Raw genomic sequence first — 18,545 nt, 5'->3', positions numbered from 1 at the left:
TGTGGTTGCAGGATCTGAGAAACCCAATCTTGCCCCCGTTATGGTGTTATTGGAAGTCCTTGTCAGACTGTCTTTACTTCCCTAGATCATGAAGTCCTCACCTGGAAAAGAGTTGGAATGCCCCAAACACACCCTGATGGGAGACACTACTGTAATTAATTTAGGTTGGAATACACCGAATAAAGTGGCCACATCTGCCTTTGCTACATCTGATCATGAATAGAGAAGGAATATGCACCAAATGACAGCCAATTGCCTGGTGAATATGATTACTGGCAAGAGACAGTCAGGGTAATTAAGATCAGAAACCCACCACTTTCTTCCCTAGGGAGGGTGTGAGCAGGGTTCAGGGTAGAAAAAACATGTTTGAATGTTTGTATTAGCTTCCACTATTAGCGTCGATAATGAGAACCTGGTTTTGGCCTGCCCAACACCCTATTTTGAGAACAGGACTCATTTTTTTCTCCACTCACAGCCCATATAACTTAATTGGGAACGCCCCATCCTCCAGCTCTAGTGTGAGCAACAGAGTCAAGACGATTGGTTTGGAGGTGGGCATGTCCTGAAAGATAAGCCAAGGAGACTGCTATCTGGAATCTCTGCAGAAACAGTTGGGAAAGAGACTCACTGAGATGGGTTGGGATATAAGTCTGGAGTTGCTGAGGACCACCTTGGCCGCTCCTTGGACATGGTGTGCTTGTGAATGAAGATCAAGTACAGACAACCACTGTGGACTGCCGGACAGATATGACTTGGGTTGTTAGAGCCTTGGAATTCAACTGTGCCTGACACTGGATGTTTTCTTTTTCCCCTGTAACCAATATGAATTAGATTTTTGTCACTTCCAGATAGAAGAGTCCTAAATAAACATCTATCAGATCTCTCTCTCTTTCTCCAGAATAATACAGAATAAAGATCTACCGTACATATACATACGTGCCAGATCTTTCCCAAATATCAGGATGTAAGCTTCATGTTGAAAGGGATCTTGTGTTTTTCTATTCGGCCTCATCACCAACTCCTAGTTAATAGCCTGGCATACAGTAGGTGCTCAGTAAAGAAGTGCTGCATGAAGAGCTGAACCACATTTAAAGCTCACAACTACTTTGCAAGACAGGTATCCCTGCTTTCATTTTGTCGCCGAGAACACAGCCTTGGAGAGGTTAATTGACAAGCCCAAGGCCACACGCTTAGTAAATGCCAGAGCCAATATATCAACCTGGACCTGTTTGACTCCAAATTCTCTTTGCCACCTCCCTGACTCTTTAATTTAGTCTGCTGTTGACATGGCCTCTTTGGCAGTACAGAAAAGTCACTTAGTGACTAAGATGGAGCAGCCTCAAAGTAAATGACACCACCGGCATTTTTATCAGGCGTCCATTCTGATTTCTTTCCCAATCATCAGATACTCCAAACATGTAGATAACATTGCAGGGCAGCAATAGCAAGATCTGAAAATGGCTCTACCAGCCAGAGACCAAAACAAGTTTATTTCTTTTAAGTTCACCCAGAAAGGTGACCGAAGGGCTTGCAAATTCCCTATATATTTCTCTACCTTTCTGCAGGGGTGACTACTCTCGGTCCATTGTTAAGACCAGCACTTTGATAATTCCTGGTATCACTACATATGTATACACAAATCTCCTAAAATACATTGCTAAATTCCACGATGCTGATTTCTACCTCAAAATCCAGAGTGTGAGGTTTGCTTTTATAGCATTGCTATCTACATCAGAGAAGTATTCATCAGCATTTCTCTGCCACTGTGTAGCTCGGTGAAGTTTAAGTTGGAAAACACTCGGCCTTCAGAAAGTTGACTGTCTCAGAGAGAAAGGATGGCCAACAGTGATCAGGACTCAAATCCAGGGACTTCAACACTCACCTGCTGGATTCATAGAAGGGTATGACGGAGCCCATTCCTATGCGGGGCACACAGAGAGATTCAAGGCTTAGCACTTCCATTTCTGAGATTCCTCTCGGCTCCTTTTGCTCTATGTCTTTTGACTTTTGAGAGCTGTATTTAAACAATGCCAAACCCCACAGTGCTGATGGCTTGGAGAAGATGCTTAAGCTCTACCTCGATGTGTCCACCCAACAGCATGAATTTACCCAAGTTCTCTGCTCTGCTAGCAAGGACTTTCTCCTTCGCTGCGCAGTGAATGTCTGCTGATGCATTACAGCCCAACTCAATGCCACTTTTTCCCCTTTGAAACACCTTCTTCCCTACTCTAAGAGACATCCACCTGCTCCCTCTCGTTTGTTTTCCTATGCGCACCCATGGATACACCTCAACAGTAGATTAATGGTTAAGAGGGAGGGCTCTGGTCCAACACACCTGGTCAAAACCTCAGCTCAGTCACTGACATTCCTTGTGACCTTGGGCGTGTTACCTTTCCCTAAGTGTCAGTTTCAGCTTCTCCATATGCAAAAGGGGTGTCATAACGCATGAGTGTGATTCCTTATCTGAGAACCTTGGGGTCACCTATATTTTGAAATTCAGATTTTTTTTTTTTTTTGGATTTTCTTTTTCAGAAAGGTAGTTCAGTGGAAACACTGATTACGTAACACCCTCAGCAGGGTCTGGGACAAAACCCTGACATCAAACACATAAATATTCCTGCAGCAAAATATATGAATATTCACACTAAGTGGGATAAAGAAAGTCTAAAAATAGCCACACATCATTTCAGGTCAAGTTTTCTTCCCAAATGAGTTTTGGTGCCAAACTCCAAAAAAATCCCCCTGATTTTCAGAGGTGTTTGGAATTTAAAATTACAGCTAAGGGAAGGTAGGCCAATACTACTCAACTTTATGGTTATTGTGAGAATAAACTGAGATAATATATTAAGTATTTAGCACAGTGGCACATAGCAAATACTTAATAATTGTTACGTATCATTCTTTCCTGTTGCTTTTATTGTATTATTACAGTTTTGTATTTATCTAGTGTTCTCTTCCACTAGGTGTAAACCCACAGGTCAGTGGTTATGACTATCACTTTTGTTTTCCAGGTGCCTAGAACAGTGCCTGATATAGAATATGTATGTTGCGAATGAATAACTAAATGAACAAATGCATGGTGAGGTGGATGTGGCTCAGTTTACACTGTCTTCCATCTAGGAAAATAGTCTTCTGATCCATTATCTGTAAAACCTGAATGAGATGGGAATTATTTGTCCCAGTATGGAGAATGATCTAGCGTGTATGGTCAAACAGCATATCTTTTGAAGGAACATCTAGAGTGAGGGGTTGCAAGTCTGAACTTACAACTCAAAGTCAAGGACTCATTAGACCTAAACACTAACCAAATAGACTAACCAGTTACAAAGCCTTTGTTTTGATTATATCATTTGGCATTTTGTGGCCATGGTCCATGGCTTGACTAAGTCCTCTTGTTAGCTTCTGGACTCAGGAATGAATTTGACAATTGACCTGTCAGACCGCCTTTGTTTTCAAGTCAGACAACTCATTGATCATCCAAAGTATCGCTGGAAATTTAGAAGTAAATAAACAGGTTCAATAGGAACATGCATTGGTTCTCTTTATCCAAAGATACTAAGATGGGAATCTATACCAAGGGAAAAGGAACAATGTTTATACGATGAACTTGGTAATATTGCTCTTTTCCTCTTGTCTTCTACTTCTCAGAAACTGTCCAGGCTGATTCAGCTCAATCCTCCATAGTCACTCTGGAATTCTCTACAAGGCTAGAAGGCAAACTAACCACCTTGCTATGCATTCAATAAGTTTAGACATCAGATGATGGGTTCAGGGGATCCAGTATGGTAGATTCTGGCTTTCCTAGGGAATGGCAGATGGGGTCAGTGCTAACTATTGAATCAACTTCTAGAACAACAGACCGTGTTGAGTAACTTCACTAGATCTATGGCAAACACCTCCAGTCACTGTCTTTGCTGGATAAGGTATGCTATCTTAAAGCCTCTTACAATGTCTGGTCAACTATTTATTTTTCCTTTAACTGAGCAGACAGAAACAGGGCAATGCTTATATGAATAAAAAAAAAGTGGCACTTGAATTATAAAAAGCAAGTTCTTCTGCCATAGAATCATTGGCTTTTGAAGTTGGAAAGACCTTGAGGGGAATCTCAAACTCTAACAGAAGAACCCTGCCAAGTGGGCACTATGGCTCATTTGCACAGTCACAGGGAACTTACTACTGATGGTGGAGTACATACTCTATTTTGCATCATTTTAATGTCTTGCTGATGACCTCATTAAGGGGTGGGTGGCACCTTAATTCCCTATAGAAAAGCCCTTGCATCTTGAAGAATTTGAAAGAAACTCACAAGGTCAAGGAATCGGTAAGCAAGCTCAGCTAGTCTGCTGGGATGCAGGGCAGCTGGTATCAGAAGCAAGAGCTGGAAGGTGAGTGTGTGTGTGAGTGCTACAATTTTTCTCCTTTTGAGTTACTTTTCCAGCCCTTGCAAATATGTCTGCAATGGAGTGATTTGAGTTTCTCGATGCCAATGGGTAAATAACATGGCCTGTCTCAGCAAGCCAGAAATAAAGCTAGTCTCTCCCTATCCATAGCATTTCAGTGTATGAAATGGGGGTGGGAGAGGAAGAAGATGAAGTATGTCACAGCAGCTGGTCTGGAGGCTCCCCACTGCACTGCTCTCCTGACTTATGGGTAACTAGTTACCAGAGGTGTCACGTGGGGAAACAAAATATGATCAGGCTAAGATTTGCAAGTAAAATCGCTTGTTCCTCCCCAAAATAACTGGATACGTTTCTCAAACGCTTCGCAAAAGAGGAAGAAATAGGGTCGCCTCAATTTCTCGGCTAGCCTGTGCGTCTTCTCATCTATCACTGGGGTAATACGTCCAGAGTGGCATTTCGTAATGACAGCAACATTCCAGCAAATCGATAGTTATTTAATTCCCAACAAGCTCTCGAGTCCATTAAGCCTGATTACATTCACCCATTTCAGTGGGTGCCGCTATTTTTCCTACACCGGCACTTAATCTATAACAGGAACTTATGAGAACTTTCAAAAGCAATTTCAGCATCAATCAGCATAGAGTGAAGGGCACAATTTGCTTGTAATTATTTATCGGACGGGGCGGCTGAGGGTCTGACAAAACTCCAACTGCTGACCTTCCCCCCAAGTTTCCAATAGAAGCAAAGACCTTCCGGTTTGCCACTGAGTCTGACTTCAGACTGTGCACGCCACGCTGGCCTGCCTGTGCCGGGACATGGGACAACTTCCATGCTGTGAAGGACCATTCCCCAGCCAGGAGCCTTCAAACTGAGCAGTCCCTCTATTTCTCACGTATAATATAGGTGCCTCCAAACTGAGCAATGGCCATAAATCTGGGACGACAGAATGTTTTGTTATTATTTGGAATCTTCCGAATGTCTCAAATCACCCAAGTTCTTACCATTTACAGGAGGGAACGACAACATTCAGAAAAACAGGAAAAGGGTGTTTGACCAGAAACCTCCCCAGAAATTTTAATTAATGAGCTAGGGTGTTGCAGAATTTTAAAATACAGTGCTGGGGAGGGACACAAAGATGAAAATGAAAGGACATACTAAAAATATTTTGTTTTCCTTTCCTGTAGAAACGAGATACAGAATTTACTACAAAGAAATGGTTGTTCTCAAACAAACAGATGAAAACCAAACAACAACAAAACCATCTGGGTTTCCTATAGCGTTCAGACTTTGTCACTAGTAGATGGGTGCTTCCCACAGAGCGCTTCAGATATACACCCAGAAGTCAACATTTGCTTAAAAAGACAAACTTATGATAAGTGAACAAAGGTCCAAAATATCTTACTGGTCGATGATTCTCCCCGCACAGAGTTAATAACCTTCAAAGGAAAACCAACACACATTTCAATCCTCCACTTTCTTGCCATCATTAAGACGTAAACAGCTGGTACAGGATTCCCAGAATAATCTCCGAACTTCATAAATTAACCATCAATGCAGTGTTCCTTTTTGCCTCAACGCCACCACTCAACCCAGGTGGGGGGAACTTTCTATAAAAATAGACAGTTCATGTGAAGGAGAACATACGAATTAATGCATATTTCACGCTCCTTCTATTTCCTGGGTCAAAGCTCTTAACCAAGTCACCTCGTGATAAGTTACTTTGCCTCATGATCAGCTCTGGGACACTGAGTCGCTCAGAAAGCTGGGAAGGAGAGCAAATCCTTTGCCCCTTGGTCAACCTCCTGAAGCAAAAGCATGAATGTTAAACAGCAGCCAGATCAATACAAGCAAATATAGCTCAACTACACCATTTATTCAGCCATGAGAGATGTCAATAGCCAGATTAGGGTGATCCATCTTTTTGATTTCCTACTGTCTTCCCACTGACTACACGAGGGCTTTTTCCTGTATTAAAAGTGTTTGCTTTCTCAACCATAAAAATTCCAATTATTACTCTGAGCGCTCTGGAGTTAAGTTGCTTGCTGGCAGTGGCCTTGAATTACCTGGATCAGTCCGGGGAAGTAGGGGGCTGCTGGAACAATCATAGGCACGCCATAGGGATGCAGGAGGACTCCTTGAGAAGGCAACATGCTTTACGTGAAGGTATTATTCCCTCTGAAGTTCAACACATCAATGGAGTTGGGGGAAAATCTATAGACCCAAGTTCTTCGGAACTACCAAGCGGAGAGCCAAACCGCTTCTGTCAGGAGCCAAGCGCTCATCAACGCGGAGAGGGGAAAGAGAAAATCCGCATCAGCAACTCTTAATGTGAAAGTTTTCTTCCCAGACGACAAACAGACACAGCAGCTGCAGAGTCGAAGCTACCAAAATGGAAGGTGCTATTTTGGGAACGGCTTGCCTAACACGACTAACCAAATACTCTTTATTAATTTAGTTCTGAGAGAGAGTGAGAGAGACCAAGAGACTGAGAGAGAGGTGGTCAGGCTGTGAGATTTGGGCTTTTCCTGATGAATTTGGGCAAAAGGCAAGGAATAAAATCTGCGTGGGATTTTTAGAGAGACAAAATGGAGAAACGTAAAGTGATACGATTATCAGTTGCCACTTAAAACTTAAGTAGGTTAATGTGGGCAGCCTTTGGTACTGATCGAAAAGAAACTAAGAAGACAGTCTAGTTTGTCAGTCTCTCTTTCTCTGGTTTTAATTTTAAAAGGGCAATTTGTGCAAATAATATATAATAATTATAGTATATATATAATAACACTATCAGGTAACATTTGCAGTGTGCGCTATGCGCAGAGAATGAGCTAAATTATTTACACACGTTATGCAATTTCCTTCTCACAACTCTCCGAAGTAGGTGCTATTGTCTGTTCTACGTAACAAAAGCAAAAGGAGGCTGACACCCGTTAACTGTTTGCTTGGTCACACTCTTGCAAGAAGCAATGCCAGGCTACAAGAACAGTTCCTAGCCAGGCCACTGTACTCCTTACAGTATTTCATTCTGCAATAGAAATTCACATGACATTTTACAAAACATTCTTTGTCTTTGTGCTTTCAATTGTCATATATTAATATGGAATATAGCAATAAGAGATGGCTCCTTGTTCCCAAAGTTTAAAGGCATATCTAACGTGCACCAAAACTACGGGTGAGGAATACATTTGAGCCAATACAGTTAGGTGTCGCTTAACAACATTCTGCATATACGGTGGTGGTCCCATAAGATTAGACCATGCAGCCTAGGTGTGTAGCTGGCTCTAGCATCCAGGTTTGTGTAAGCACACTCTATGATGTTCACAGAACGAAATCGCCTAACGATGCATTTCTTAGAACGTGGCCCTGTCACTAATTGACACATGATGGATTTGAAATTGTTCTGATCTTTGAAAATACCCAAGTGATTGCCTGGGATATGTTACATGGTAATAGACAAACTCCTATGGGATTACAGGAATTGGAATTATAGTGACTCGGGTGTTCCATTTACTAGATGTGTGATGTTGCACAAGTTGCTTCATCCCTGAACCTCAGTTTCTTCATATGGAAAACGGAGATAATAATAGACCCTAGCTCAGAGGGTGTGTGACAAAGAAAGTCCCTGGCACCACATCCTATGTGTACAATACAAGAGGCTATCAGCCAATCTTAGTGTGAGTTTCCTGTTCTTCTACTGATGGTTGGTATAGACACATCTTTGGCTTCAGATTGAAGGCACAGATAACATTCAAATTGTGACTTTTCTAATCTTCAAACCGGGAAAACGTGTGGGTGTGTTTAGAGTTCCACAATTTTGAGAGCAAGGATGTGAAACTGATGGAGTGCGTCGACTCAATTTATGCTCAAGGTCCAGGGATCACTGAAAATCACCTTCGAACCAAACATGCGCTTGTCACATTCCACCTCCAAGCCTGAACAGGACACAGGATATGGATTTTGTGGAAACTGAGAGAGCTTCAGACACCGCAAAACATATTCAACTATTGGCTTTTTCTAAATCCAAATGTCAATTCCTCCACTTTTAGATAGCCAAGGTGTTTTTACACTACACTAATTTTAGTTGCTTGATTTAGCTGCATAATTACATTTCTAGATAACGACAGTGGACAGCGTTTGGCAGAGAATTCAATTATTGAAGGCTGAATTTTGGCCATCGTGACAAGGTTTCTCTGTAGTAATTGATTCTCATGTATCAAAGAGGCCACATTGTTACAATTCGGAAAGCTCCAGTAACAGCTGGAAGTTGACCCCGGTTACTTAACAGCCTGATACTGTTTCTAACTTTAGCTTTTGACTATGTCTTTCAACACCCAGCTTCTGAGAAGTTACCAGGAAGGACGGTGGCATTGCTATGAGACAGCTTCCTGGGAGGGGAGAGCTGTTCCTCACGTTGGTAAGGCCTGGGTCAGGTGGAATTATGTCTCTTTGGTGGTATAAAGTGGAAAGATCATTGGACCAGGAGGCAGAAAGTTTGATTCAGTCACGAAGGCCAGAAACGTGTACACATTTGGACTCTGAGTTTCCTAAACACAGAATACAGGTAAAAACACTCACTTAGTCTTCACCACGAGTGCTCTAATGAGCAAAATTGTGGGAGTGCTTTGGAAAATGTACAGGTATATGAATACAAAGGATCATTATACTTATTACTTACTATACATTGTGTAATATATAGTACTATATATTACTATTTATTATTATATATTGTTTTTATTAAAGAGCTTGATTTCTGTCGGAGAGAAATGAGGCCTATGTCACATACAGGACATAGAAATATATAACTGTATCCTTTTCGGAGGATATTTTCTCATTTCTTTTCTTTTTTTTTGGTGAGGAAGATTGTTGCTGAGCTAACAACTTTGCCAATCTTCCTCTACTTTTTGTATGTGTGATGTCACCACAGCATGGCTTACTGAGCAGCATGTAGGTCTACACCCAGAATCCAAACCCATGAATCCTGGGTGGCCAAAGTGGAGTGTGTGAACTTAACCACTGCACCACCGGGCCAGCCCCTCATTTCTTTTTAAGAACTCCATGACACAAAAGTTTTTGCTGTTCCTGAGTAATGAATATCCTTTTTCCTCTCTCTCTGAAAACAAGGGCTAATTGTTTTTGACCCTTTTCACTTTGACTGCCAGGAAGCTCAGATCCCAATAAGAGGTTCAACTCTGTCCATTTTATTGGCCTTTACTGCCTGTGTTGTCATCCTCCTGTCCTCACCACCTCCAGTCCTAACTACTGTTACTCATATTTTCTCTAATTCTGATTTTATATTTATATATCATGGTCATGTATGATTCTAGTAGTCACAGTTTTCAAACTGTATGAATTGAATGTATCCTTATTCCAAACTCACCCCAGAAGCTTTATGAAATAGTAAAACATAAAAAAATGAATAACAACCATTACACAGAACATCTTTTACCTACCATGGGTTCTGTTTTTCCTAAACGAGAAGCACCTGGTATTACTAGACAGTGATTTTTGTTTTGTTTGGATCTATTTCCTCCACCACATTCAGTGTATCTCTTCTCCCCAGTGGCCGGTGCATGCGGCTCATGGTAAACGATTGGCTCCCCAATGTCTAGTGTGTGAGATTAAGCTCATGGTATTTTGCAAGAACTTAAAAATCACAGAATAAAAGAAGAAGGTAAAGAACAGGGAGATAGTTCCGGCAGTGGCCAGGAAATATAAGTAGGTCTCCTAAATGGATGGAATTCACATGAAGGGCCATGCTTCCTTATCACTCTGGCCATCACAGGCAGGGGATGGCAAAACTTTTTTCTGTAAATGGACAGATGATAAGTAGTTTAGGTGTGGACTTCATGGTCTCTGTTACAGCTATTCAAAACTCTGCCATCTTTTGCATGGAAGCATTTACAATATGTAAACGAACGCGGAAATTTGAATTTCCTATCATTTTCAAGTGTCACGAAATAGTGTTCTTTTGATTTTTTTCAACCATTTCAAAGTGTGAAAACCATTCTTAGCTCGAGGGTCATACAAAAACAGGCAACAGGCCAGGTTTGGCTCACAGGCCCTGGTTTGCTGACCCTTAATATAGAGCATAAATTTTATGCAAACCTCTGTAAGTCAGACTTCAATACAACAGCAAATACACACTCCTTTTCTGTTCCCTCTACCCCGCCACTTGCCTCTTGTCCTTCCTGTCACCCCCCCTGCTGCCAAATGTGTCGATCTTCCCTGTGCTAGGGATTGCCATCAAGAGATCTTTTTTCTTAGCCAGCCTTTGAGAGTTTAGTCTCACCTATCCTTCCTAAAAAAATTCTCCCATCTTTCTCCCCCTTCCATGACGAGATTCCCTTCTTCGTTATTGACTTCTCTTTTCCTTTCCTAGGGTAAAATGGTTCCTCTCCTGCTGTCAGATACTGCATTTCTCTCTCAAGATCCTAAGAGCTAACATGAGGATTACTCTGCCCACCACCAGCCCTTCTGAGTGGCAGCCACCCAAAGTTGCACCGCCCATGTAAGAGAAGGAAAGAAGACAGAAATACAACGGTTGGCTAGAGGTTGGGAGAGGGGAGCATTCAGAAAAGAACAATCTCTGTCTTATGGATTCTGTGGACTAATAGAGCCAACTGCAGCCTCATGGACCATGTCCAGTCCATAGACGCGAGGGTGGAGGAGGATTTGTCTGCACTGGGTAAAAGAGAACTAGTATTTTTAAATGGGAGCATCTCATGTAAAATTTGGATCTGCAATATCTCTTGAACGATTGGAAGATCTAAAGATTTGGGGCCAGATTTCCTTGAAGCAATAATCACTGAAGGATGGGCTTCCTCCAGAGACAACAAGCTCTCCATGAAATGCTCTCCACCATTCTTCACCTGCTTCTTGAAAAGAAGCCCACTGTCAGTTGCCACTTGTTGGCCATTAAAACAAAACAAAGCAAAAAGCATAAAAAGAGTGTTTCTCTGACAATATTAATTATACTCCTTATCTTTTGGATGTTAACAGTAGTTATCTCTTAATCTGGATTTATGCAGATTATTTAATGACTCATACCACCCCATTTCCAGGCCAAGCTGGGGAATAGAAAATTTCCTACAGTATTCAAGGCCCTTCATCATCTTCCTCAGCTTTACTTTTCCCAATTCGTCCTCCAATACACGTTGTTCTGCCTTCTACAAATCACTCATTTCTGCAAACCGCACTGGCAAGTCGCCTTTGCCAAACACTTTTATGAATCCAAGACTCCGTGAAAACTTGCCTGCTATGCAGAACTACCCTCTCCTCCTTCCTTCTATCCTTCCTTCCTTCCTTCTAAGTCAATGCTACTGGCCTAGGTCAAATGGCACATTTTCAGCAAAGCCTTCCCCGTTACCCCATGCAGAACTAACAGCACCATCATCTCTATTCTGGAATCGTTTTAGAATTGTATACTAATTCTTTTAAGTGTGATTGGTCCTTGTAGAAGGTAGATTGGCTCAAGAAAAGAAGCATGCCATTCATTCTTCTTCACCCAATGATTAAAATGGTGACTAGACAAACAAAGCTTCCCAAAATGCTTCCGGAGAGTATGTGACCGAACGAATGTTTCGGAAATGTGCAGGTGATGCTGAAAGGTCATAAGGGGTCTCCAGACCACTGAGAGCTACAGCTCTCCAAGGTCATCTCAGGTGACCTGGGGGCATCTCGGCACAGTAGAAAAGCACGAGTTTGTTTCACAGTTGGAGAGGCTGGGTTGGGATCTTGGCTCTGCCACCCTTTTCAACATTTGATCTAGGATGAGCTACTCGTCCCTGAGCCCCCGTCTCCTCAGGGCTAAAATGGGACAGCACCTGTAGCTGCTGCCATGAAATGACAGGCTGTATATGGGCGTTCCTGGGGCTTGGAAGGTGTTCAAAAAGTGCTAGTATTTTTAATTTTTTTTCAGAATGCCTTCAATGAGCCTCTGTCAAATTATTTTCCAATCATCCTTATCCTCGTGTCAAGTCAGGATCCCCAACACCCCCCTGATACCCACCACCGATGTCACTGTTGGGGCCTTCAGTCCTGTTCCCCTCACATGACGGCTTGCATGAACACCCCATTCTTCAATAAGTAGCCGCATGCTGGGTCCTCCAGGCAGCCTCCCACCTTCTCCAGCACTCAGAACCTACTTATCTAAGCCCCTGGAAGACCAGTAGTGATTTGTCCCAGGGTGGTAAAGAGCAGGGTGGTAATCACTTTCAAGTATGCTTCCATTTTATCTCCTCCACCTCCTCCTCGATCATCTTGTTTTCCTGTCTTTCTCATAAGATGGGCATAGAGCAGATGCTCAGCAGACACTTGAGAGTCACCTGTGGTATCTATGGGATGAGATGGCGGCTCAGAGAGGTTAAGTGACTTGTCTGAGGTTAAACAGCAAAATGCGTGCTTCAGGAGTTACCAAGAGCCAGTTTTCTCTTCTCCGGGCCCCTAATGTCTGCTAGATCATCATGAATGACCACCCTAGGACAATAACCTGAACCAAAATTGATAAACTCCGCTCACCACAGACATGCATTCAAACCCAATCCCAAGCAGGTGAGAACACAGCAAGGAAGGATCTGCCCAGCACGGACCTCAAAGAGAAATTTCCTGAGATGCTACATAATGCTAATGGTCCTGATGCTGAGGACGGACAGGAGAGTTCCCCCGGAAGAGGGAAGGCTGGAAGCATCAAGGCGATTACCAAGGAGGCAAGATGTTCCACAGGAAAAGCTTCCATAGACTGTGGGTAGGTTGTACTGGGCCATCGACCAGATACTCCCCACATTATAGCCACCTCATTTATAACCTTAGCAGAGGACTAGTCCAAACAGGAAAGTCACATCCTGGGGAGAGCGGCCACATCCCCAACCCCTCTTATGGGCTGGTTTCAGTTAATATGTGTAAGTGAGTCGATGCACAGAAAGTCCTTACAAGAATGACAAGTACTTAGTAAGCATTAGTTCTCACTGTGGCATCAATGTTCTCTCCTTGCCTGACACCTTCATCAATCGATAGCTGTGCGTTCTTGTGCAAATTACTTAACTTCTCTGTGCCTCAGATTATCAGCGAAATAAGATTATAATTAGTAACCATACCTCATGGGGTGGTCGAGAGATTTAAACAATAATATGCAGGCATGTTTAGCTGAAGCTCAGAGCAGACACTCAGTAAACGAGTGATGGTACTTGTCATGGGGACAACAGCTGGTTTGGAGGATCAGAGTGACTTAAATCAGACCTCCCCTAAGCCAGGAGTATCAAAACTTTTCCTTCCTTCAGCTACTGATTGGTTAAATAAAACAGTGCTTACAAACGCGACCTGTGATGTGCCCTTTTGTGTAAGAGCTTATGTCTTTCTTCCATGTTCCAAACCAAAATTTAAGACAGAGAGGTTAACAGGGACGTCTGCATGGCTTTTGTACCTGGAAGATGTAGTTTTGAAAACAAAATAAGAGAGTTTCAAATTCCACTGGGCATTTAAAGGGATGATGAAGGTAATGCCTTTGAAACCAGAGTAGCTCAAAGAACCCAGGACACTGCCTCACCCTACCCAGTGGTATCGATCGCCCCCCGCCCCAAAATGGTTATGAAGATGCACAAAGAAAATTCCAGTAGGTCTAGTAAGTGAGGAGGCTGCTGATTATCATTAGAAACTGGAACCCCCAGTGGTAGAGGCAGCACCACACCGAGCTCCTCTTGGTTCATTAAGCGCTTCTTGAGCTGACTCTCCTCTGAAAGCCAGACTGACTGGCTGAATGAGCAAATCTAAGAATATCAACCCTGCACCTCGTCTCTGCTGAGATCAACAATGCTTCAGGAACCGACCCCTGACCTGTCTGGGGATGAACGGCAACTGAGTTTGAGAATTTGTTGACCTTGTTTGAAGCAAACAAATACTCCCTGGGGCCTCTCAGAATGGGGGATGAATAATCAGCTGCCCCCTGGATTTTGTTTGTGCCCTCCCTGTCTTCTGCCTTCTGTGCTGCAGGTCCCTGCAGGAGCTGGGTACAGAGACCACTCCAGGTGGCACAGGTCTCCAGGTCTCACAACTGGGCCTTTTTGCCAAAATCCCATGCACACCGTCGATTCCCTGTGAACCAGCTGAACTGCCTGAGCTCTACGAGCATCCTTTTCCCCTTAGAGACTAAGCACCTGGACTAGCATCTCCCAAAGCACTCCCTGCACAGTAGAAGCCTTGTGAGATGCTTCATTGTAAAAAGAGTCCCATGGCCAAAGAAGTGAGAGAAATTCAGCTTGTTCTCTCTCCCTGTTTAGGATTCATGATGCCCATTAGCATAGAAAAGCACTTGAGAAGTCCTACAAGGGAAAAAAAAAGAAATCTGTTTGACTTTGTTTGATCAGACTTTCCCAAACTTATTTGATGACTGACTATCCATCCACCCATCCACCCATCCGTTCATCCACCCATCCACCCATCCATCCATCCACCCATCCACCCATCTGTTCATCCATCCATCCACCCATCCACCCATCCGTTCATCCATCCATCCACCCATCCATCCATCCATCCATCTATCCGTCTTGCTACTATTTGAATACCGGCTATCGAGAATCAATCATGTGTCACTCCCTGGGCAAAGTTGTTTGCTCCTTGTTCCTTGTCTCCTTGCCCAGCTCTTCCTCCTGCTTCATCAGCATCTTTGTCAGCATCAGAAGCATCATCACAGTCGCTACCACTTATTCAATGCTTACTTGTGCCAAGCCCTGCACTAATTTCATCACCTGTGTTAACACAGTTTATCCTCTCTACATCCCTATGAAGTAGATTCCGTTACATGTGTTACATTACAAACAAGAAAATGGACAAATGAGTTGGCCAAGAAAACATAGCTAGTAAATGACAGAGCCGTTCCTTGATTGGGGGCTGCAGAACCCAGGTTGCTAACTCCTATGAGAAGTCCTTTTTTAGCAGGTGACAATCATTAACATACTCTGAGAGATGCTGGCCCGGAGTAAATTCAAGACGAGTGGCCTCCTTATCTCCTTTACCTTCAACCCCTAACTCAGTTTCAACTACTGCCATGAGAGATGAAGGAAGACAAAACGAAGTGGTAACGACAGCTGGAGGAGACTTCAAGGTCGAGAGAAGGGCTGGCCTCCGCCCTCCACCCCGCTGAGTCAGCAGGAAGTGGGGAAATACTTCCCCAGCAAGAGGAGGTCCAAGTCTCCTTGAAATGGGCTGGTCACATGGGAACACCAGGAAAGAGTAAAAATGGGAGCTGCAAAAAGAGGAGGCTGGTGACCCAGGAGAAGGACTGCTGAGAGATCATCCTGTGAGCTTTCTTTGTGATCCTGAAGTACCACCTCAACCTTCAGGGCTCTCTTGTCCTTGGCTTCTTCTTATATTAATGCCTCTTCTCGGGGTGAAGTGGTGGTTCTTAACTCTTATTTTTGTTGCATGCCACACTGAGAATTTTGCCCTTATCCAAAAACACTGCATATAACTCACAAAATTTTCCATATCATTGCAGGTAGTTGACGGCCCCTCTGAAATCCACCTGTGGACCCATGAGGGGACTCTGAATCTCCATCAGATTTTAAAGTGTATAGTTAATATGTGCTGTGTTTTTTTTTTTTATAAAGAAAAGGGATGAAAAGAGTCAGAATCCCTTGATTCAGGCTCCCAGGCACAGTTCAGATGACTGTTCCCAGATGGAATCACCCTGACATGCTCACCGGCACGTGACTTTGAGGACGGGTACCTGCCACTCAAAGGAATCTTGCCACAGCTTGGCAGGTGTGAGTTTTACAAGAAGGCAAGAAGGTCAAATAATTTGCGGACGTGTAAAGACATTCCATGTTGTCAAACGAGCCAGACACTAAGAAATCCAAACGCATCATTAGCCCTCTTAACCAATAATGAGCAATCCAAAGATAGGGCCTTCCTTTTCTGTGCTGAAGCTTTCCCCTCCAGCTTCCAGCAAGAGAACACACTATCAAACCAATGAGCAAGTGTTAGCCACGGTAGGACACCCATCAAACCCCATGCTGGCGGAGAATGGAGGTAGGAAATCTATACTTGTGTTTTCACAGACCCCGCAGTCTGGTCTTGCAGACGAGACAGAGATAGGAGAGACCCAGAGTGGGGCTGTGCCAGGCTGTGCAGCTGAGCATCTGAGACCACGAGCCAAGGGGCTGACCACCGCGAATGGTTTCTCCACGATGTCATGGGCAGGCAGCTGGTAGCAACAGAGAGCCTCTGACAGCTGGGCTTTTCAACTTCCCAGATTAGCAGTGTCCTTCTGGGACACTCTGAGGACATCAAAAGAGGAACCACCCTGAGTGACCTCATTTCCTTTCTGATCCTTACATTACAATCTATTTTTAAATATTTTTCAGCAAACCATATATACCATTTACTATTTGCCAGACATCTTCTAACTCCTTTATGTATTAACACATTTAATCTTCATAACAACTATAAGATAAGTCCTGCAATAATCCTTGTGTTACTGATAGGGAACCTGATTCACAGAGAGGTTATGTAACTTGCCCAAGATCACACAGCTTGAGTGGTGACTCTGGTTCCAGTTAGGTTTGTATTCCACTGCTACATTCCCTCCAGGAGAGACATATTTTTAAAAAGTATTTTTTTTCCTGGTCTCTAATCAACTAATAAAAATCAAACTTGTATTTTTTATTATAATAACAATGTAGTATGTCAGCTAAGAACTCAGATTCTGGAAACCGCTAAGCTTAGGTTCAGATCTGACTTCGACAACTCCTGGCTCTGTTGCTCTGGGCAAGTTACTTAACCTCTCTGAATACAATTCATTCTCTTATAAATTCGGGGGCAATAATACTCTCCTTATAGGGTTGTTGTGGAGAGCACTCTAAATAATGTAGCAATGCATTTGAAACATTCCTCGGGCTTGAGTCCACTTTTATGCAGGTGAGCTTTATTCATGGTAGTTATATTGCAGCATGACCATCTCGATTTACGCGAATGCTGGGCGTTTAAGTGACTACTTACTTACCACTGGTTGACCCCAAACATTCCAATTTCATGAATCAATAAATCCCCATATTTGCTTAAGCTAGTTTGAGTCAGTTTTCTTTCTCTTGCAACTAATAGATTCCAGATGAATTCAATAGCGTGATAAGAATGGCAGATACACACACACAGATGCACAAAAGGAAGTCATAGGAAATACCTTTTGCTTATTTTTTTAACAGATGCTTTGATAGAACTTTCTAAGTGCCAACACCATTCTAAGTACTTCAAAGGCACTAACTCATTGAGTCTTTTAACAATGTCTTTGGTACGGGTACTCGTAATAGCCCCATTCTACAGATGAGAAAGCGTAACTCAGAAAGTTGACATCATTCGTGGCTAGTGAAGTGAAAAGGCTGGTAGCCAGAGACACGCCTGTCTGATTCGAAATCCTATTTCCTTTCCTCTGCATGCTTTGCATTACCAAGGATGTTGATGCATTTGCTAAGTAAGGAATCCTGGAAATCTACTAAGGGGTTGGCACCGACACTTAGGTGCCCACATCACAAACCTTGCCTCTAGGCTGAGACCCCTTCTATGTGAGTCCTAGGAAAAACTGAGTGGGTGGCAGACAATTCCAAAATATCCTTCCAGAGAAATCCCACTGCTACAGAGCCAGGACAACACAGATTGCACAATCTCGCAACTATATTCAGATCCAGACAGAGAAACACTGACCTGAAATCAACCCACCGCAGTCCTCTTCTTTTTAAGTACCGTTTGGCAGAGAGAGCTATTGGTCCCTTCGACAAATGCTTATAAACTTATTGGGCGGGTTGGTTCTTAGGTGCTCGTTTTTCTGCACACCCACCTCTCGCAGAGCTGAACTCAACAAGTCAGCATTCCATAAAATATTGACTGTGTTCGTTTGCATCTCCCGCAACAATACTGAATAGAGCTCAGCGAGAAAATTCACAGATTCCAGAGTGGCCATTTGTTTGGGGATTACCACCCAGACCTCACTTCCTTGGAGACTCTGTAGCTGGCCTCAAAGATGAATGCTCCTTTTAGGACCAAAATAGAACAAAGGGACAAAAGGGAACTGAAGGATTTAAAATTAGGATAAAAAAAGAAAAAAGAAAAACCAAAAAATCTTGGCACTGGAGTGGCCTTCCTTAACCGCTTAAAACTTACCAA

At 43.1% G+C, this 18,545-nt stretch overlaps 1 protein-coding gene across 11 annotated transcripts in view; it reads right to left on the bottom strand.

Moving 5' to 3' along the window:
- Positions 1 to 18,545, bottom strand: part of RBFOX1 (RNA binding fox-1 homolog 1) — a 1,010,377-nt gene that overhangs the window by 328,828 nt on the left and 663,004 nt on the right. For 2 of the 11 annotated variants that reach the window (XM_046668737.1, XM_046668732.1), the window contains exon 1: positions 6,464 to 6,748. The exons of 8 other annotated variants lie outside the window; for them this stretch is intronic. In XM_046668737.1, coding sequence (XP_046524693.1) covers positions 6,464 to 6,550 — 87 coding nt within the window. In that variant the 5' untranslated portion in view covers positions 6,551 to 6,748. Of the gene's footprint in view, positions 1 to 5,802; positions 5,996 to 6,463; positions 6,749 to 18,545 lie in introns of those variants that run through there. One more of the 11 variants, XM_046668740.1, reaches the window with a different exon arrangement.

This window comes from Equus quagga, chromosome 7 (assembly GCF_021613505.1).
Source record: "Equus quagga isolate Etosha38 chromosome 7, UCLA_HA_Equagga_1.0, whole genome shotgun sequence".
NCBI classification, from domain to species: Eukaryota; Metazoa; Chordata; class Mammalia; order Perissodactyla; family Equidae; genus Equus; species Equus quagga.
The sequence above is the reverse complement of the archived record's forward strand: the minus strand, read 5'-3'. Positions and strand labels throughout refer to the sequence as shown.